The sequence below is a fragment of the Nomascus leucogenys genome, chromosome X, assembly GCF_006542625.1.
Source record: "Nomascus leucogenys isolate Asia chromosome X, Asia_NLE_v1, whole genome shotgun sequence".
NCBI classification, from domain to species: Eukaryota; Metazoa; Chordata; class Mammalia; order Primates; family Hylobatidae; genus Nomascus; species Nomascus leucogenys.
The window spans coordinates 37,835,977-37,858,676 of record NC_044406.1 but is presented as its reverse complement, the minus strand read 5'-3'; the positions used below and the strand labels follow the sequence as shown (position 1 = coordinate 37,858,676).

Sequence of the window (22,700 nt, the reverse complement as noted above, 5' to 3'; positions counted from 1 at the left end):
CAAGGATATGAAGTAACTGAACTCCAGTACATTGATGGTGGGAGTGTACATTGGTACAGTTTGGAAAACAATTTGGCAGTTTCTTATAAAATTAAATTACACTTACCATATGATACAGCAATCCTACTTCTTCTAGGAGGATACAGTTAAATACTACCCAAGAGAAATGAGTACATATATCCACCAAAAGACATGAACAAGAATGTTAACAACTACTTTATTCATAATAGCCCCAAACTGGAAACAACTCAAATATATATCAATGGAAGAATAAATAAATTGTGGTATATTCATACAATGGATTACTATACAGTAATAAAAAAGAACGAAGTATTGATATACACGATAATATGTGTAAGTCTCAAAGATATTATACTGAGTGAAGAAGGGAGACACAAAAGAGTACACATAAACTGGGCCTGCCGGCTCACACCTGTAATCCCAGCACTTTGGGAGGCTGAGGCAGGCAGATCACTTCTGCCCAGGAATTCAGACCAGCCTGAGTAACATGACAAAACCCCGTCTCTGCAAAAAATACAAAAATTAGCTGGGTGTGGTGGCGTGTGCCTGTACTCTCAGGCACTTGGGAGGCTGAGGTGGGAGGATCGCTTGAGCCTGGGAGGTCAAGGCTGCAGTGAGCCGAAATTGTGCCACCGCACTCCAGCCTGGGCAACAGAGAGAGACCCTGTCTCAAAAAACAAAAAAGAGTACACATAAAGTTCAAGTAAAGGAGGGCCGGGTGCAGTGGCTCACACCTGTAATCTCAGCACTTTGGGAGGCCAAGGTGGGGCTCACCTGAGGCCAGGAGTTCCAGACCAGCCTGGCCAACATGGTAAAACCCTGTCTCTACTAAAAATATAAAAATTAGCCGGGCATGGTGGCGCACGCCTGTAGTCCCAGCTACTCGGGAGGCTGAGGCAAAAGAATCGCTTGAACCCAGGAGGTTGCAGTGAGCCGAGATCATGCCACTGCACTCCAGCCTAGGCGACAAAGCGAGACTGTCTCAACAAACAAACAAAAAGTTCAGGTAAAGGCAAAACTAATCTGTGGCAACAGAAGTAAAAACTAATGTTTATCTCTGTAGGGAAAGGGCTAAGAAGGGGCTTTTTCATTTATCAAGCCTTTTCCAAAGTTATTTAAAAGTCTCCTTGAATATAATTGTGATTTTTGTACATTAATTTTGTATCCTGAGACTTCGCTGAAGTTGCTAATCAGCTTAAGGAGATTTTGGGCTGAGACAATGGGGTTTTCTAGATATACAATCATGTCATCTGCAAACAGGGACAATTTGACTTCCTCTTTTCCTAATTGAATACCTTTTATTTCCTTCTCCTGCCTGATTGCTCTGGCCAGAACTTCCAGCACTATGTTGAACAGGAGCGGTGAGAGAGGGCATCCCTGTCTTGTGCCAGTTTTCAAAGGGAATGCTTCCAGTTTTTGCCCATTCAGTATGATATTGGCTGTGGGTTTGTCGTAGATAGCTCTTATTATTTTGAGATACGTCCCATCAATACCTAATTTATTGAGAGTTTTTAGCATGAAGGGTTGTTGAATTTTGTATCAGCATCGTCCTGATACCAAAACCTGGCAGAGACATAACCAAAAAAGAGAATTTCAGACCAATATCCTTGATGAACATTGATGCAAAAATCCTCAATAAAATACTGGCAAACCGAATCCAGCAGCACATCAAAAAGCTTATCCACCATGATCAAGTGGGCTTCATCCCCGGGATGCAAGGCTGGTTCAACATACGCAAATCAATAAATGTAATCCAACATATAAACAGAACCAAAGACAAAAACCACATGATTATCTCAATAGATGCAGAAAAGGCCTTTGACAAAATTCAACAACACTCCATGCTAAAAACTCTCAATAAATTAGGTATTGATGGGACGTATCTCAAAATAATAAGAGCTATCTACGACAAACCCACAGCCAATATCATACTGAATGGGCAAAAACTGGAAGCATTCCCTCTGAAATCTGGCACAAGACAGGGATGCCCTCTCTCACCGCTCCTGTTCAACATAGTGCTGGAAGTTCTGGCCAGAGCAATCAGGCAGGAGAAGGAAATAAAAGGTATTCAATTAGGAAAAGAGGAAGTCAAATTGTCCCTGTTTGCAGATGACATGATTGTATATCTAGAAAACCCCATGTCTCAGCCCAAAATCTCCTTAAGCTGATTAGCAACTTCAGCGAAGTCTCAGGATACAAAATTAATGTACAAAAATCACAAGCATTCTTGTACACCAATAACAGACAAACAGACAGCCAAATCATGAGTGAACTCCCATTCACGATTGCTTCAAAGAGAATAAAATACCTAGGAATCCAACTTACAAGGGATGTGAAGGACCTCTTCAAGGAGAACTACAAACCACTGCTCAATGAAATAAAAGAGGATACAAACAAATGGAAGAACATTCCATGCTCATGGGTTGGAAGAATCAATATCGTGAAAATGGCCATACTGCCCAAGGTAATTTATAGATTCAATGCCATCCCCATCAAGCTACCAATGACTTTCTTCACAGAATTGGAAAAAACTACTTTAAAGTTCATATGGAACCAAAAAAGAGCCCGCATCGCCAAGTCAATCCTAAGCCAAAAGAACAAAGCTGGAGGCATCACGCTACCTGACTTTAAACTATACTACAAGGCTACAGTAACCAAAACAGCATGGTACTGGTACCACAACAGAGACATAGATCAATGGAACAGAACAGAGCCCTCAGAAATGATGCCGCATAGCTACAACTATCTGATCTTTGACAAACCTGACAAAAACAAGAAATGGGGAAAGGATTCCCTATTTAATAAATGGTGCTGGGAAAACTGGCTAGCCATATGTAGAAAGCTGCAACTGGATCCCTTCCTTACACCTTATACAAAAATTAATTCAAGATGGATTAAAGACTTATATGTTAGACCTAAAACCATTAAAATCCTACAAGAAAACCTAGGCAATACCATTCAGGACATAGGCGTGGGCAACGACTTCATGTCTAAAACACCAAAAGCAATGGCAACAAAAGCCAAAATCGACAAATGGGATCTCATTAAACTAAAGAGCTTCTGCACAGCAAAAGAAACTATCATCAGAATGAACAGGCAACCTACAGAATGGGAGAAAATTTTTGCAACCTACTCATCTGACAAAGGGCTAATATCCAGAATCTATAATGAACTCAAACAAATTTACAAGAAAAAAACAAACAACCCCATCAAAAAGTGGGCAGAGGACATGAACAGACACTTCTCAAAAGAAGACATTTATGCAGCCAGAAAACACATGAAGAAATGCTCATCATCACTGGCCATCAGAGAAATGCAAATCAAAACCACAGTGAGATACCATCTCACACCAGTTAGAATGGCCATCATTAAAAAATCAGGAAACAACAGGTGCTGGAGAGGATGTGGAGAAATAGGAACACTTTTACACTGTTGGTGGGACTGTAAACTAGTTCAACCATTGTGGAAGTCAGTGTGGCGATTCCTCAGGGATCTCGAACTAGAAATACCATTTGACCCAGCCATCCCATTACTGGGTATATACCCAAAGGACTATAAATCATGCTGCTATAAAGACACATGCACACGTATGTTTATTGCGGCACTATTCACAATAGCAAAGAGTTGGAACCAACCCAAATGTCCAACAACGATAGACTGGATTAAGAAAATGTGGCACATATACACCATGGAATACTATGCAGCCATAAAAAATGATGAGTTCGTGTCCTTTGTAGGGACATGGATGAAACTGGAAAACATCATTCTCAGTAAACTATCGCAAGGACAAAAAACCAAACACCGCATGTTCTCACTCATAGGTGGGAATTGAACAATGAGAACTCATGGACACAGGAAGGGGAACATCACACTCCGGGGACTGTTGTGGGGTGGGGGGAGGGGGGAGGGACAGCATTAGGAGATACACCTAATGCTAAATGATGAGTTAATGGGTGCAGGAAATCAACATGGCACATGGATACATATGTAACAAACCTGCACATTGTGCACATGTACCCTAAAACCCTAAAGTATAAAAAAAAAAAAAAAAAAAAGACCATCATAATATTTCATCAAATGGAATGGAAGATATTAAAGTCATTTTCAGTTTCTAATTATAAACAATACTCTCACATAGGCATATTTTTATGTAGGTCTTCTGGGTTATTTCATAGGGCAAATTTTTAGAAGTGTAGTTACTAGGTCAAAGGGTGTGATTGTTTTCACAAACTCTTGACACATAATACTAAATCTCTTTCCAAAACAGATGTCTCAAGTTATACTACCATCATGAATGTACGAGTGTCCCACCATACAGCCCTAGTGTTGAGTATTCTCTACAAATAAAAAACTGTAAAACATATATAATGTTATCTCTCATAGATTGTGATTCTTTTTGCTTTTATTTATTTATTTATTTATTTATTTACTTACTTATTTATGAGATGGAGTCTCGCTCTGTGCCCAGGCTGGAGTGCAGTGGCACAATCTCGGCTCACTGAAACCTCCTGGGTTCAAGTGATTCTCCTGCCTCAGCCCCCAGAGTAGATGGGACTACAGGCACCCACCACGATGCCCAGCTAATTTTTTTTGTATTTTTAGTACAGATGGCGTTTCACTGTGTTAGCCAGGATGGTCTCGATCTCCTGACCTCGTGATCCGTCTGTCTCGGCCTCCCAAAGTTCTGGAATTACAGGCATGAGCCACCTCGCCTGGCCCCTGCTTTTATTTTTAAATTTTTTTATTTATTTATATTTTTGAGACAGACAGGGTCTCCTCTGTTGCCCAGGCTGGAGTACAGTGGTGTGATGATAGCTCACTGCAGCCTTGAACTCCTGGGCTCAAGTGATCTTCTCACCTCAGCCTCCTGAGTAGCCAGACTACAGGTGTGTACCACCACACCTGGCTAGACTGTGATTGTTAACACTCCAGGATCTATACAGTATTCTAGGCCTCTTTATTTGCAGCATGCATGGACATAAACACAAAAGTTGAGGTCTTCAGGTCCTCTAGCCTAACTTAAAAACAAAATGGCTCTCCTTTTTCCAAAAAGCTGAATTTTATATAATTATTTGAAAGAAGGGTTCCTGGCCAGGCATGGTGACTCATACCCATATTCCCAGCACTCTGGGAGGCCGAGGCGGGCGGATCACTTGAGGTAAGGAGTTCGAGACTAGCCCTGGCCAACATGGTGAAATCTCGTCTCTATTAAAAATAAAAAAAATTAGCCAGGTGTGGTGGCACGCACCTATAATCTCAGCTACTCGGGAAGCTGAGGCAGGAGAATTGCATGAACCCAGGAGGCAGAGGTTGCAGTGAGCTGAGATTGCACCATTGCACTCCAGCCTGGGTGACAGAGAGAGACTCTGTCTCAAAAAAAAAAAAAAAAAAAAAGAAAAAGAAAAGAAAAGGAAAGAAATAATAGCTGGGCATGGTGGCTCACGCCTGTAATCCCAGCACTTTGGGAAGCTGAGGTGGGTGGATCACCTGAGGTCAGGAGTTCGAGACCAGCCTGGCAAACATGGTGATACCCCATCTTTACTAAAAATCCAAAAAAGTAGCCGGGCATGGTGGCGGACACCTGTAATCCCAGCTACTCAGGAGGCTGAGGCAGGAGAATCACTTGAACCCGGGAGGCAGAGGTTGCGGTGAGCTGAAATCACACCACTGCACTCCAGCCTGGGCAACAAGAGTAAAACTCCATCTCAAAGGAAAAAAAAAAAGAAAAAGAAAAAAAGAAAGAAAGAATAGCTGGCCAGGCGCAGTGCCTCACTCCTGTAATCCCAGCACTTTGGGAGGCTGAGGCAGGCGGATCACTTAAGACCAGCCTGGCCAACAAGGTGAAACCCTTTCTCTACCAAAAATACAAAAATTAGCCAGGCGTGGTGGCAGGTGCCTGTAGTCCCAGCTACTTGGGAGGCTGAGGCAGGAGAATCCCTTGAACCCGAGAGGCAGGGGTTGCAGTGAGCCAAGACTGTGTCACTGCACTCCAGCTTGGGTGACAGAGTGAGACTGTCTCAAAAAAAAAAAAAAAAAAAGGAAAAGAAATAATAGCTAAAAACTCCCCAAATTTAGTGAATGACAAACAGAGATGCAAGAAGCTCTAAACAGGATAAATTCAAAGAAATCCATGCCAAACATATCACTGGCAAATTCTACCAAGCAATTAAAGAAGAAATAACACCAATTCTACAAAATCTCTTCCAATAACAGAAGAGGAAAGAACTCTTGCCAACTCATTTCATTTATTATCATTGCCTTGATAATAAAGGACAGCACAAAAAAATTATAGATCAATATCCCTCATGAAAATAAATGCAAAAATACTCAATGAAATACCAGCAATTCAAATCCAGCAATACAAAAAGGGACTAATATACTACAATCACATCCTGGGAATATAAGGATGGTTGAATATTCAAAAATCAATCTAAAATATTAATGGACTAAAGAAGAAATACAACATGATCCTATCAACATATGTGGAAAAATGCAATTGCCAAAATACAAACACCCAGGAAACTAGGAATAGAAGATAACTTCCTCAACCCGATAATGTGCACAAAAACTACAGCTAATATCCTATTTAATGAAGACTGAATGCTTTCTCTAAAGATCAGGAACAAGATAAGAATATATATTCTTAGCATTTGTATTCGTATCATTTGGAAATCCTAGACAGTGCAGTATAGTCAAGAAGAAAAAGGCATACAGATGGGAAAATAAAATAAAACGGTCATCATCCATAGACAATATGATCACCTACACAGAAAATCCCAAGAAATATACCAAAAAACTCCTAGAAGTAATAAGTGAGTTTAGAAGAGTCATAGAATACAAGGGCAACATTCAAAAATCAATCGCATTTCTATATATTAGCAATGAACAATCAGAAATTTAAAAAAACAAAATATCCTTTATAATAGGTGTCTCAAATATGAAATACTTAAGTATAAATATTTTTTATATGTACAGAAGTTGTATGCTAAAAACTATAAAACTTTTAGCTGATGAAAAAAAATCAAAGAAGACCTAAATAAATAGGCAAATAATATTCATGGATTCAAAGGCTCACCAAATTCATCTATATATTTAATGCAATTCCAATAAAAATTGCAGCAGGATTTCTGTTTTGTAGATGTATAGGCAAGATTATTCTAAAATTTATATGGAAAGGGTGGAGGTTCCAAGATGGCCAAATAGGAACAGCTCCAGTCTACAGCTCCCAGTGTGAGCGACACAAAAGACAGGTGATTTTTGCATTTCCAACTGAGGTAGTGGGTTCATCTCACTGGGGCTTGTCGGACACTGCACTTTTCCAACGGTCTCAGCAAATGACACACCAGGAGATTATATCCCACACCTGGCTCGGAGGGTCCTACGCCCATGGAGCCTTGCCCACGGAGCCTCACTCACTGCTAGCACAGCAGTCTGAGATCGAACTGCAAGGCGGCAGTGAGGCTGGGGGAGGGGCGTCCACTACTGCTGAGGCTTGAGTAGGTAAACAAAGTCGCCCAGAAGCTGGAACTGGGTGGAGCCCACCATAGCTCAAGGAGGCCTGCCTGCCTCTGTAGACTCCACCTCTGGGGGCAGGGCATAGCTGAACAAAAGGCAGCAGAAACTTCTGCAGACTTAAACGGCCCTGTCTGACAGCTTTGAAGAGAGCGGTGGTTCCCCCAGCACAGAGTTTGAGATCTGAGAATGGACAGACTGCCTCCTCAAGTGGGTCCCTGATCCCCGAGTAGCCTAACTGGGAGACACCTCCCAGTAGGGGCCGACAGACACCTCATACAGCCGGGTGCCCCTCTGAGACAAAGCTTCCAGAGGAAGGATCAGGCAGCAACATTTGCCGTTCTGCAATATTTGCTGTTCTGCAGGCTCTGCTGGTGATACCCAGGTAAAAAGGTTCTGGAGTGGACCTCCAGCAAACTCCAACAGACCTGCAGCTGAGGGTCCTGACTGTTAGAAGGAAAACTAACAAACAGAAAGGACATCCACACCAAAACCCCATCTGTACATCACCATCATCAAAGACCAAAGGTAGATAAAACCACAAAGATGGGGAGAAACCAGAGCAGAAAAGATGAAAATTCTGTGTAGGGGGAAGTTTATAGCACTAAATGCCCACAAGAGAAAGCAGGAAAGATCTAAAATTGATGCCCTAACATCACAATTAAAAGAACTAGAGAAGCAAGAGCAAACACATTTAAAAGCTAGCAGAAGGCAAGAAATAACTAAGATCAGAGCAGAACTGAAGGACATAGAGACACAAAAAACCCTTCAAAAAATCAATGAATCCAGGAGCTGGTTTTTTGAAAAGATCAACAAAATTGATAGATGGCTAGCAAGACTAATAAAGAAGAAAAGAGAGAAGAATCAAAGAGACGCAATAAAAAATGATAAAGGGGATATCACCACTGATCCCACAGAAATGCAAACTACCATCAGAGAATACTATAAACACCTCTACGCAAATCAACTAGAAAATCTAGAAGAAATGGATAAATTCCTGGACACATACACCCTCCCAAGACTAAACCAGGAAGAAGCTGAATCCCTGAATAGACCAGTAACAGGCTCTGAAATTGAGGCAATAATTAACAGCCTACCAACCAAAAAATGTCCAGGACCAGACGGATTCACAGCCGAATTCCACCAGAGGTACAAGGAGGAGCTGGTACCATTCCTTCTGAAACTATTCCAATCAATAGAAAAAGAAGGAATCCTCCCTAACTCATTTTGTGAGGCCAGCATCATCCTGATACCAAAACTTGGCAGAGACACAACAAAAAAAGAATTTTAGACCAATATCCCTGATGAACATCGATACAAAAATCCTCAATAAAATACTGGCAAACAGAATCCAGCAGCACATCAAAAAGCTTATCCACCATGATCAAGCTGGCTTCATCCCTGGGATGCAAGGCTGGTTCAACATACGCAAATCAATAAATGCAATCCATCATATAAACAGAACCAAAGACAAAAGCCACATGATTATCTCAATAGATGCAGAAAAGGCCTTTGACAAAATTCAACAGCCCTTCATGCTAAAAACTCTCAATAAACTAGGTATTCATGGGACGTTATCTCCAAATAATAAGAGCTATTTATGACAAACCCACAGCCAATATCATACTGAATGGGCAAAAACTGGAAGCATTCCCTTTGAAAACTGGCACAAGACAGGGATGCCCTCTCTCACCACTCCTATTCAACATAGTGTTGGAAATTCTGGCCAGGGCAATCAGGCAGGAGAAAGAAATAAAGGGTATTCAATTAGGAAAAGAGGGAGTCAAATTGTCCCTGTTTGCAGATGACATGATTGTATATTTAGAAAACCCCATCGTCTCAGCTCAAAATCTCCTTTAGCTGATAAGCAACTTCAGCAAAGTCTCAGGATACAAAATCAATGTGCAAAAATCACAAGCATTCCTATACACCAATAACAGACAAACAGAGAGCCAAATCATGAGTGAACTCCCATTCACAATTGCTTCAAAGAGAATAAAATACCTAGGAATCCAACTTACAAGGGATGTGAAGGACCTCTTCAAGAACTACAAACCACTGCTCAACAAAACAAAAGAGGACACAAACAAATGGAAGAACATTCCATGCTCATGGATAGGAAGAATCAATATTGTGAAAATGGCCATACTGCCCAAGGTAATTTATAGATTTAATGCCATCCCCATCAAGCTACCAATGACTTTCTTCACAGAACTGGAAAAAACTACTTTAAATTTCATATGGAATCAAAAAAGAGCCTGCATTGCCAAGACAATCCTAAGCCAAAAGATCAAAGCTGGAGGCATCATGCTACCTGACTTCAAACTATACCACAAGGCTACAGTAACCAAAACTGCATGGTACTGGTACCAAAACAAAGATATAGACCAATGGAACAGAACAGAGCCCTCAGAATTAATACCACACATCTACAACCATCTGATCTTTGACAAACCTGACAAAAACAAGAAATGAGGAAAGGATTCCCTATTTAATAAATGGTGCTTGGAAAACTGACTAGCCATATGTAGAAAGCTGAAACTGGATCCCTTCCTTACACATTATACAAAACTTAATTCAAGATGGATTAAACACTTAAATGTTAGACCGAAAACCATAAAAACCCTAGAAGAAAACCTAGGCAATACCATTCAGGACATAGGCATGGGCAAGGACTTCAGGACTAAAACACCAAAAGCAATGGCAACAAAAGCCAAAAATGACAAATGGGATCTAATTAAACTAAAGAGCTTCTGCACAGCAAAAGAAACTATCATCAGAATGAACAGGCAACCTATAGAATAGGAGAAAATTTTTGCAATCTACCCATCTGACAAAGGGCTAATATCCAGAGTCTACAAAGAATTTAAATTTACAAGAAAAAAATCAAACAACCCCATCAAAAAGTGGGTGAAGGATATGAACAGACACTTCTCAAAAGAAGACATTTATGCAGACAAGAGACACATGAAAAAATGCTCATCATCACTAGCCATCAGAGAAATGCAAATGAAAACCACAGTGAGATACCATCTCATACCAGTTAGAATGGAGATCATTAAAAAGTCAGGAAACAACAAGTGCTGGAGAGGATGTGGAGAAATAGGAACACTTTTACACTGTTGGTGGGACTGTAAACTACTTCAACCATTGTGGAAAACAGTGTGGTGACTTCTCAAGGATCTAGAACTGGAAATACCATTTGACCCAGCCATCCCATTCCTGGGTATATACCCAAAGGATTATAAATCATGCTGCCATAAAGACACATGCACATGTATGTTTATTGTGGCACTATTCACAATAGCAAAGACTTGGAACCAACCCAAATGTCCATCAATGACAGACTGGATTAAGAAAATGTGGCACATACACACCATGGAATACTATGCAGCCATAAAAAGGATGAGTTCATGTCCTTTGTAGGGACATGGATGAAGCTGGAAACCATCATTCTCAGCAAACTATCGCAAGGACAGAAAACCATACACCACATGTTCTCACTCATAGGTGGGAATTGAATAATGAGAACACTTGGACACAAGGTGGGGAACATCACACACCGGGGACTGTTGTGGGGTGGGGGGAGGGGGGAGGGATAGCATTAGGAGATATACCTAATGTAAACAACGAGTTAACGGGTGCAGCACACCAACATGGCACATGTATACATATGCAACAAACCTGCACGTTGTGCACATGTACCCTAGAACTTAAAGTATAATAAAAATAAATTAATTAATTAAATTAAATAAAAAAATAAAATTTATACGGAAAGACAAAGGAACAAATATAGATAACACTGAAAAATAATAAAAGTTGGCTGGGTGCAGTGGCTCATGCATGTAATCCCAGTATTTTGGTAGGCCAAAACAGGAGGATTGCTTGAGCCCAGGAATTTGAGACCAGCCTGGGTAACATAGCAGGACCTCATCTCTACAAAAAATTTAAAAATTAGCCAGGCATGGTGGCACACACCTGTAGTTCCAGCTACTTGGGAGGCTGAAGCAGCAGGATCACTTGAGCCCAGGAGGCTGAAGCTGCAGTGAGCCATGTTTGTGCCACTGTACTCCGGCCTGGGCAACAGAGTGAAACTCTGTCTCTAAATGAATGAATGAATGTGGTGGAATCACTAACCAATTTTAAGACTTATTATAAAGCTACAGTAATCAAGATAGTGTATTACTGGTAAAAGGATAGAAACATAGATCAACTGAACAGAACAGGTTCCAGAAATAGACCCACACAAACATGGCCAATTTATTTTTAACAAAAGTGCAAAGGCAATTCAATGGGGAAAAGATGGTCTTTTCAAACTGTGCTGAAACAATTTGACATCCATATAAAAAACACAACCTCTCATACTTTATACAGAAATGAACTAAATATGGATGATTTGTTCTAAAATGTGAAGTGCAGAACTATGTAATTAAAAAAGAAAAGCAGGCCGGGCGTGGTGGCTCATTCCTGTAATCCTAGCACTTTGGGAGGCCGAGGCGGACGGATCACCTGAGGTCAGGAGTTCGAGACCAGCCTGGCCAACAGGGTGAAACCCCGTCTCTACTAAAAATACAAAAGATCAGCCAGATGTGGGGGCGCGTGCCTGTAATCCCAGCTACTCAGGAGGCTGAGGCACGATAATCGCTTGAAGCAAGGAGGTGGAGGTTTCAGTGAGCTAAGATAGTGTCACTGCACTCCAGCCTGGGTGACAGAGTGAGACCCCATCTCAAATAAATAAATAAATAAGAAAAACAGAAAGTAGAAGTGAGGTGACGAAGGGAACATCATCATTTGGAAAGCCTCACATTAAGACGCACACACTGCCCTGCTGCTACAGGTCTAATACCTGCCACTTTCAGAAGTCAATGTGTGGCAAATGTCGCTACCCTCCCAAGCATAAAATAAAGTATAACTGGAGTGCTAAGGCTAAAAGACGAAATACCACCGGGATCGGTGTTACTAGGTGCCTAAAAATTGTATACCATGAATTCAGGCATAGACTCTGTGAAGGAATAACACGTAAACCCAAAGGGGCAGCTGTAGCAGCATCCAGTTCCTTTTAAGAATTTCAGTGATTGGTCACACAGTAAATGTTTTGTTGCGTTTTCTTTTTTTGAGATGAAGTTTCACTTTTGTTGCCCAGGCTGGAGTACAATGGTGCAATCTCGGCTCACTGTAACCTCCGCCTCCCGGGTTCAAGCGAGTCTCCTGCCTCAGCCTCCCGAGTAGCTGGGATTACAGGCACGTGCCACCATGCCCAGCTAATTTTTTGTATTTTTAGTAGAGATGGGGTTTCACCATGCTGGCCAGGCTGGTCTCGAACTCCTGACCTTAAGGTGATCCACCCACCTCAGCCTCCCAAAGTGTGGGGATTACAGGTGTGAGCCACCACGTCTGGCCAATGTTCTGGTTTTTAAAAAATATTTTTAAAAAAGAGAACAGAAGAAAATTGTCATGCCTGCGGTTGGGCAAAGAGTTCTTAGACATCACACCAAAAGCATGACCCATAAAAGATAAAAACTAACGAAAAATTTAAAACTTTGCTCTGAAAAGATGGTGTTAAAAGACAACTACAGACTGGGGGAAAATATTTGCAAACCAGGTATCTGTCAGAGCACTCATATGCATTATAAACAACTCTCAAAACACCACAGTAAGTAAATGAACAAACCAATTTAAAAAAAATGGAAAAGACTGTTCTTGAACAAACCATTTGCCAAAGAGGATATATGAATGAAGTATGCTCAGAACAAAAATGTTGGCCAGGTGCGGTGGCTCACACCTGTAATCCCAGCACTTTGGGAGGCCAAGGTGAGCAGATGGCTTGAGCTCAGGAGTTTGAGACCAGCCCAGGCAACACAGCGAAACCCTGTCTCTATGAAAAGTACAAAAATTAGCCAGGCATGATGGTGTGAGCCTGTAGTCCGAGCTACTTGGGAGGCTGTGGTGGGAAGACTGCTCAAGCCCGGGAGGCGGAGGCTGCAGTGAGCAGAGATCATGCCACTACACACCAGCCTGGGCAATAAAGTGAGACTGTGTCTCAAAAAGAAAAAAATGTTCATCATTAGTCACTTGGGAAACGTAAATTAAAACTATGACGAGGTACCACTACGCACCTATTAGAACAGCTATAAAAAACACTGACAATCTGTTGTATAACATGGTGGCCACAGTTAATAACAACGTATTATATTTTTGGAAATTACTAAAAGAGTAGATTTTAAGTTTTCTCACCACAAAAAAATGAAAAGCATTTGAGGTAATATATATGTTAATTAGCTCGATTTAGCCATTCTACGATGTATACATATTTCAAAACATGTTGTATGCAATAAATATATATAATTTTCATTTGTCAATTAAAAAAAATGGAAAAAAACCTGACAATACCAAACGCTGGTAAGGAATGGAACAGCTACTTTGGCAAGGTCTGATAAATTTAAACATACACTTACCACATGACCCTGAAACTCCACTTGTAGGTATTTACACCAGGGAAATAAAAACTTATGTTTATACAAAAACCTGTACACAAATGTTTAGAGCAGCTCTATTCATAACACCATAAATCAAAATAAATCTAAATATTCTTTAAGGGGTGAATGGATAAACAAACTGGCATATCCATACAATGACTATTACTCAGCAATAAAAAGGAATGAATTATTGATACAGGTAACACGCAGCAACTTAGAAGAATCTCAAAGGTATTATGTTGAATTAAAGAAGCTATTCTCAAAATATCACATACTGGGCCGGGCGTGGTAGCTCATGCCTGTAATCCCAGCACTTTGGGAGGCCAAGACAGGTGGATCACCTGAGGTCAGGAGTTCGAGACCGGCCTGGCCAATATGGTGAAACCCCCTCTCTACTAAAAATATAAAAAATTAGCCAGGCGTGGTGGTGGGCGCCTGTAATTCCAGCTACTCTGGAGGCTGAGGCAGGAGAATCTCTTAAGCCAGGGAGGCGGAGGTTGTAGTGAGCCAAGATCACACCATTGCACTCCAGCCTAGGCAACAAGAGCGAGGCATTGTCTCGAAAAAAAAAAAAAAATCACATACTGTATGATTCATGTGATATTCTTTAGAAGATGTAACCATAGTAACAGAAAATGAACTGGTGGTTGCCAGGGGTTAAAAGTAGGTTTGGGTGTTATTACAAAGGGATAGCATGTTTTTTGGGGTAGTACAACTGTTCTGTATTCTTATTGTGATGATGGTCACATAAATTGATACATGTGTTAAAATTCACAAGTCAGCTTGACTGTATGTTAATTTTAAAAATAAGTGAGAAATCCAAATTGAAAATATAAATCAAATTGTTAAAAATAAAACTAACTTATTTTCATAATTTTTAGTTTCATTTTGTAGAATAAAATCCCAGTTGAGCTCTTTTTCCACTATTAACAATTAAATTTTCATTCTTGTTTTATGTGGTCTCACTTTAAGCAGTCTTTTTTCTTTGCCCATTATCTTCCATTGAGGAAGAACTCCTTTATGTTAAGGTACACAGATGCTCCTTGATTTATGATGGGGTTATGTCCCAATAAACCCATCACAAGTTGAAAATATAGGTCAACAATCCATTTAATACACCTAGCCTACTGAACATCATAGCTTAGCCTAGCCCACCTTAAATGTGCTCAGAATATCTTACGTTAGCATATAGCTCATCTAACACAGAGCCTATTTTATAATAAAGTATTGAATATCTCATGTAATGTACTGAATACTATACTGAAAGTGAAAAACAGAATGGGTATATGGGTACTCAAAGTGCAGTTTCTACTGAAAGCATATTGCTTTTGCACTATCGGAAAGCAGAAAAATGTTAACTTGAACCAACATTAAGTCAGGGATCATGTGTACATTTTTAAAAATTTATTTTCAAATTTCTTTGGGGGAAAGACAAGGTCTTGCTATGTTGCTCAGGCTAGTCTCAAACTCCTAAGCTCAAGTAATCTTCCTGCCTTGGCCTCCCAAAGTGCTGGTATTTCAGGTGTGAGCCACCATGTGTACACTGAAACAAAAAAAGACTAGACGGACATATGTCAGAGTGGTAACTATAGCAAGTTGTTTAAGAGTAATAAGATTTTATGTAATTCGTTTTCATTTTCTAAATTTTCTAGAACAGGCTTATATTACTTTACCGATATTTTTTTTTTTTTTTTTGAGATGGGGTCTCACTCTTTTGCCCAGCCCGGAGTGCAGTGGCGCAATCTCGGCTCACTGCAAGCTCCGCCTCCCGGGTTCACGCCATCCTCCTGCCTCAGCCCCCCAAGTAGCTGGGACTACAGGCGCCCGCCACTGTGCCCAGCTAATTTTTTTTTTTGTATTTTTAGTAGAGACGGGGTTTCACCGTGTTAACCAGGATGGTCTCGATCTCCTGACCTCGTGATCCGCCCGCCTTGGCCTCCCAAAGTGCTGGGATTACAGGCGTGAGCCACCGCGCCTGACCCGATTTTTTTTTTTTAAGATGAAGTTTCACTCTGTCACCCAGGTTGGAGTGCAGCGGTGCAATCTCGGCTCACTGCAACCTCCGCCTCCCGGGTTCAATCAATTCTTCTGCCTCACCACACCCAGCTAATTTTTTGTATTTCTAGTAGAGATGGGATTTCATCATGTTGGCCAGGTTGGTCTTGAACTTCTGACCTCAAGTGATCCACCCACCTTGGCCTCCCAAAGTGCTGGGAGTACAGGCGTGAGCCACCGTGCCCAGACTAGAATGGGCTTATACTACTTTAATCATCAGTAGAAAAAAAGGTAAAGGACACTTTCAATCCAGGCTGTGTAATGTTTTTTAAGGGAAATTTTGGAGCTCTCGTTTGTAAGCATGGAGAAGACAAGCAGCTAGGAAAACTTAGGTGTCACAGAAAAGATCAGGGACCTGTTGGTGTCGCTGAAGAAGGTAATAAAATTGAGGACTCTTAGGAAGGGGAATGCTAACTTACCTGAGACTGTTTGAAAACATCCTTCCCGACTACATCCAGGTTTGAGGGATCTTTGATGGAACTGACATACTCAGAAACAGCCTTGATCACCACGTCACAGGGAGGAAGAACCAGCTGATGAGCTCGAACCTAGAAAGGCAAGATAAACAAGGGACACTGACATCAAAGATGGATCATTAAGAAAAAGGGTGAAGTTGAGGGGAGATATGGAATTCAAATTCGGTAAATCCACAGAGAGACAGTTAAAATATTTTCTTTAAAAATAGTTTTGCCCCTTCATTCTCAGTACAGAACACTTGGAAAAGATGGAAAAGTATAAAGCAATAAAAACATATCATCCATCTTCCTGCAGAGATAACTACTGTGTATGACACTGTCACAATTAATCAGGCTTCCTTTCATGAGACATTTTGGCTTTTTTGCTAGTAAATGTAATATTATAATAAGTTGACATTTGGATTCTGATTTGAACTAATCACAAAAGGCCAGTTTAAGACAATCAGGAAAATCTGAAAATGGACTGGATATTAAGATGATACCAAGAAATTAGCATTAATTTTGTCAGGAGTAATAATGGCATTATGCTTATCTAAGAAAATGCCCAAGTATTTTAGAGATGTGTACTGAGGAATGTGAGAGGGATTTGCTTTAAAAAACATTAGCAACAACAAAAAAACCCAGAAAGTGTGGCAAAATACTGGTAACTGTTGGATCTGGAAGATGTTACAATGGTGATTTACTATATATTATTTTTCCTGTTTTTGTGATGCCTAAACATTTTTTTTTTTTTTTTTTTTGAGACAGAGTCTCATTCTGTCATCCAGGCTGGAGTGTAGTGGTACAATCTCGGCTCAATGCAACCTCTGCTTCCCGGGTTGAAGTGATTCTCCTGCCTCAGCCTCCCAAGTAGCTGGGATTATAGGCACGCACCACGACTGGATTTGCTCATAAAATATTCCCACTCTGAGATTATACAAAATTTCCCTCATGGTGTCGTCTATTATTATTATTATTTGTTTGAGACGGAGTCTTGCTCTGTCGCCCAGGCTGAAGTGCAGTGGTGCAGTAGGGATTGTCTAGAAAATAATTATGTGCATACATGTGCAGTTCCTGAGTTCAAGTAATTCTCCTGCCTCAGCCTCCTGAGCAGCTGGGATTACAGGCATCTGCCACCATGCCTGGCTAATTTTTGTATTTTTAGTAGAGACAGGGTTTCACCACGTTGGCCAGACTGGTCTTGAACTCCTGACCTCAAGTGATCTGCCTGCCACGGCCTCCCAAAGTGCTGCGATTACAGGCATGAGCCACTGCGCCTGGCCCTTAACAAATTTTTAAAGAAAAAGTTTTTAATGCTTTCATAAACTATAGGTACGACGTCTTGCCCACTTTCCAATTATTTAATTACAAGCTTCCTCAAACTGTAATTACTGAGGCAGAGGGTATAAATTTCCTAAAGCCTTCTGAATTTTTATAAATTGTTTTGCCAAAAGGCTTTATTATTCATTCCTTAAATATTTACTGCCTACTATGTGCCAGGCACTGTCCTAGGCACCAGGGAAACAGCAGTGAACAAGACAGACAAAAATCTCTGCCCTCACGGGAGCTTAAATTCTAGTGTAGATGTGTTGGGATAGGGTGAGGGAAGTTAAACTAAATAAGTAAAATGTATAGTGTAGGCTGGGCGCGGTGGCCCATGCCAGTAGTCCCGGCACTTTGGGAGGCCGAGGCTGGCGGATCACCTGAGGTCAGGAGTTCGAGACCAGCCTGGCCAACACGGTGAAACCCCATCTCTACTAAAAATACAAAAATTAACCGGGCTTGTACTAGATGTAGAGTACTAGATGTAGATAAGTGCTGTGGAGAGAAGAGCAGAGAAGAAGCTAGGGAATGCAAATATATATGTGCTAATTGTTTTCTAGACAATCCCTACTGCAGAAGTGTGTGCATATAATTTTTTATAGGGTGATCAGGAAAAGCCTCACTGAGAATGAAATTTTAGAAAACCTTCAGGAGTGAAGAAATAGCTATGAGAGGAAAAGCATTCCAAGTAGAGAGAATGATAAGTGCAAAGGTTCTAAGAGCAAAAGAAAGAAAGAGATCAGATATGAGAGGGGGCCACAGTAAAGGGCTTTGTAGGCCATGGTAAGGATTGGGAGAGTGACATAAAGAGCCACTGGATAATTTTTTTTTTTTTTTTTTTGAGACGGAGTCTTGCTCTGCCGCCCAGGAGGAAGTACAGTGGCATGATCTCGACTCACTGCAACCTCTGCCTCCTGGGTTCAAACAATTCTCCTGCCTCAGCCTTCCGAGTAGCTAAGGTTACAGGCACGCAACACCATGCCCAGCTATTTTTTTTTTTTTTTTTTTTGAGACAGAGTCTCGCTGTCGCTCAGGCTGGAGTGCAGTGGCATGATCTCAGCTCACTGCAACCTCCACCTCCCAGGTTCAAGACATTCTCCTGCCTCAGCCTCCTGAGTAGCTGGGATTATAGGTGCGCACCACCACGCCCAGCTAATTTTTGTATTTTTAGTAGAGACGAGGTTTCAGCATGTTGGTCAGGCTGGTCTCAAACTCCTGACTTCGTGATCTGCCCGCCTTGGCCTCCCAAAGTGCTGGGATTACAGGCGTGAGCCACCACGCCCAGCCTTTTCAAAAATTTTTAGTAGAGATGAGGTTTCACCATGTTGGCCAGGCTGGTCTCGAACTCCTGACCTCAAGTGATCCACCCGCCTCAGCCTCCCAAAGTGCTGGGATTACAGGTGTTAGCCACAGTGCCCGGCCAAGGATTTTGAATGGAGAAGTGACAGGATCTCAGTTTTTTTTTTTTTTTTAAGGGTCGCTCTCCTGTTATATTGAGAATAAAACGGAGGTAAGGGGAAGAGTGTAAGTAGAAGACCAATAGTTAGTAAGCTATTATAATAATCCAGGCAAGAAATAATGGTGGCTTGGCCAGGGTAGCAGCAGTGCAAATGGTAAGAAGTAGGTATATTTTGAAGGGATAGCTGATGGTATTTGCTGACAAATGAGATGTGGGGTATGGGAGAGAGAGGGGGAAGTCAGGATGACCCCCAAGGATTTTAGCCTGAGAAAACGGAAGGATGGGCTGAGTGCAGTGGCTAACACCTGTAATCCAGCACTTTGGGAGTCCAAGGTGGGCGGATCACTTGAGCTCAGGAGTTTGAGACCAGCCTGGCCAACATGGTGAAACCCTGTCTATACTAAAAATACAAAAATTAGTTGGATGTGGTGGCGCACGCCTGTAGTCCCAGCTACTCAGGAGGCTGAGGCAGGAGAATCACTTGAATCCAGGAGGTGGAGACCGCAGTGAGCTGAGACTGTGCCACTGCACTCCAGCGTACGCAACACAGCGAGACTCCATCTCAAAAAAAAAAAAAAAAAAAGAAAGAAACAAAGTGGAAGGATGAAGTTGCCTTCAACAAAAATGAGGAAGGCTGTAGGAGAAACACGTTTAGGGAGAAGATCAGGAATTTCCACTTGAACATATAATTTTAAGATACCTATTGGATATGTAAATGAAAATACTGAATTGGCAGTTAGATATTAGAATCTGGAGTTCAAGGGAGAGGTCAGAGCTGAAGACACAAAACTTAGGAGTCATCAACGGACAGACGGTATTTAAAGTCATAAGACTATATGGGATCAATCATATGTGGAGACAGAAAAGAGAAGGCGCCGGGCATGGTGGCTCATGGCTATAATCCCAACACTTTGGGAGGCTGAGGTGGGAAGATCGCTTGAGCATAGGACTTTAAGACCAGCCTGGGCAACATGGTGAGATCACATCTCTATAAAAAATACAAAAAAAATTAGCCAGCCATGATGGCATGTGCCTGTAGTCTCAGCTACTTAAGAGGCTGCTGCAGGAGGACCAATTGAGTCCGGGAGTTCGAGGCTGTAGTGAGCCATGATCACCCCACTGCACTCTAGCCTGGGCAACAGAATGAGACCCTGTCTCAAAAACAAACAAACAAACAAATAAACCAGAAAAGAAAAGAGAAAGGAACCAGGATGGAACTCTGGGCTATTCCACCTTTTAACAAGTGGAAAAGACAAGGAAGCAGCAACGGAGACTGGGAAGTGGCAGTCAACGAGGTAGGAAGGAAATAAGAAGAGAGTAGTGTCCTTAAGGCCAAGTGAAAAAAGTGTTCTATGGAAGAATGGGTGAGCATCTGTGTCAAATGCTGCTGACTGGTCAAGTAAAATGAAAACTGACAGCTGGCCACTGGGTTTATTAACTGAGAAGTTATATTGGTGACCCTGTTGAGAGCAATTTCAGCAAATCAATTGAAAAGCAAACAGGGAAGGGGAATAGTAAGCAACTCACGTGTAAACAAGTCTTTAGAGGAGTTTTCTATAAGAAGAAATATAGAGCAGTAGCTTGGGTGGGGAGAGTGAGGTCAGAGGCTTTTTTTTAAAAAAATAAAGTTGTATTTTTAAACTTCATAATGCATACTTACACAATTTGGAAAGAGCCAATGAAAAGAGGAAAATTGATGATGCAGGAGAAAAAGGGAGAGAATTGCTGAACTGATGCTCTTAAGTTGGCCAAAGGAGATGGGAGCTGTGCCTGATAGTCCCAGCTACTCAGGAGGTTTAGGCAGGAGGATTGATCACTTGAGCTATGATTGTGCCACTGCACTCCAGCCTGGGCAGCATAGCAAGACCCTGTCTCTTAAAAACATTTTTTTAAAATAGAGATGGGACCTAGTATAAGTAGAGGGATTGGCCTTAGATAGGAACATGGACAGGCCATGCACAATTAATAGGAGGCAGGCAGAATATGTGGCCACAGAGGGGATAACACCTTCATGTAGGTGAGGTGAAGAGGGGGTAAGAACTCATCGAAGTTTTCTTCCCATTGCTTCCATTTTCTCAGTAAAACAGGAAGTGAGGTCATGAACTGAGAGTGAGCAAATGAGGAGAAAGTATTAGAGGCTTGAGGACAGAGAACGTATGAAACAGTCATCTAGGAGAATGAAAGAATGAGGGAAATAGAATACAATCACCAACTTATACTACCACTAGAAGTGTATGCAGGTATCAGTCTCACAACAGTCTTTTTTTTTTTTTTTTTTTGAGTCAGGAGTCTCACTCTGTCACCCAGGCTAGAGTTCAGTGGCGCGATCTCGGCTCACTGTAACCTCTGCCTCCCGGGTTCAAGTGATTCTCCGGCCTCAGCCTCCCGAGTAGCTGGGACTACAGGCACGTGCCACCACACCTGGCTAATTTTTTATTACAGGCACGAGCCACCGTGCCCTGGCTGCAACAGTCTTGATAGCAGTGGGTAAACTAATTTTTCAATATTTGTTCAACTGTTAAGTTAAAAAAAAAAATTCACAGTGGCCGAGTGTGGTAACTCATGCCTGTAATCCCAGCACTTTGGGAGGCTGAGGTGGGAAGATCACTTGAGGTCAGGAATTCGAGACCAGCCTCGCCAACACAGTGAAATCCTGTCTCTATTAAAAATACAAAAATTAGCTGGGCATGGTGATGCATGCCTGTAATCTCAGCTACTCGGGAGGCTGAGACAGGAGAATTGCCTGAACCTGGGAAGTGGAGGTTGCAGTGAGCTGAGATTGCAACGCTGAACTCCAGCCTGGGTGACGGAGTGAGACTTTGCCTCAGAAAAAAAAAAAAAAAAAAAAAAGAGCCAGGCCTGTAATCCCAGCTACTTGGGTGGCTGAGGTATGAAAATTGCTTGAACCCAGGAGGTGGAGGTTGCAGTGAGCTGGCTGAGTTCGTGCCACCGCATTCCAACCTGGATGACAGGGTGAGACTCTGTCTCAAAAAAAAAAAAAAAGAAAGAAAAATAACACTGATCATGTAATTTACATGTCTGATCAATAGTGAGGTTGAATATCTAGTCATTGCATTTTCTCTCTTGTTAATTTTCTGCTTCTGTCCTTTGTTCATTATTTCATTATTGGGTTATCAGTATATTTCTTTATAGATTTGTATGAATTCTTGAGATATTAAAGGTATTGATCATAACCAAGTTTTTCTTTTTTGTCTTTTTTTTTAGATGGAGTCTTGTTTTGTTGCCCAGGCTGGAGTGCAGTGGCACGATCTTGGCTCACTGCAATCTCTGCCTCCCAGGTTCAAGCGATTCTCCTGTCTCAGCCTCCTGAGTAGCTGGGGTTAGAGGCGCCTGCCACTACGCTCGGCTAATTTTTGTATTTTTAGTAGAGACGGGGTT

At 41.6% G+C, this 22,700-nt stretch overlaps 1 protein-coding gene and 1 pseudogene across 2 annotated transcripts in view; one reads left to right on the top strand and one right to left on the bottom strand.

Moving 5' to 3' along the window:
• The window catches only part of FAM120C (family with sequence similarity 120C), a 106,179-nt gene that overhangs the window by 60,288 nt on the left and 23,191 nt on the right, over positions 1–22,700 (bottom strand). For both annotated transcript variants that reach the window (XM_030806907.1, XM_030806908.1), the window contains exon 4: positions 16,484–16,612. In XM_030806907.1, coding sequence (XP_030662767.1) covers positions 16,484–16,612 — 129 coding nt within the window. The remainder of the gene's footprint in view (positions 1–16,483; positions 16,613–22,700) is intronic.
• LOC115833344 lies at positions 4,990–12,596 on the top strand (annotated as a pseudogene).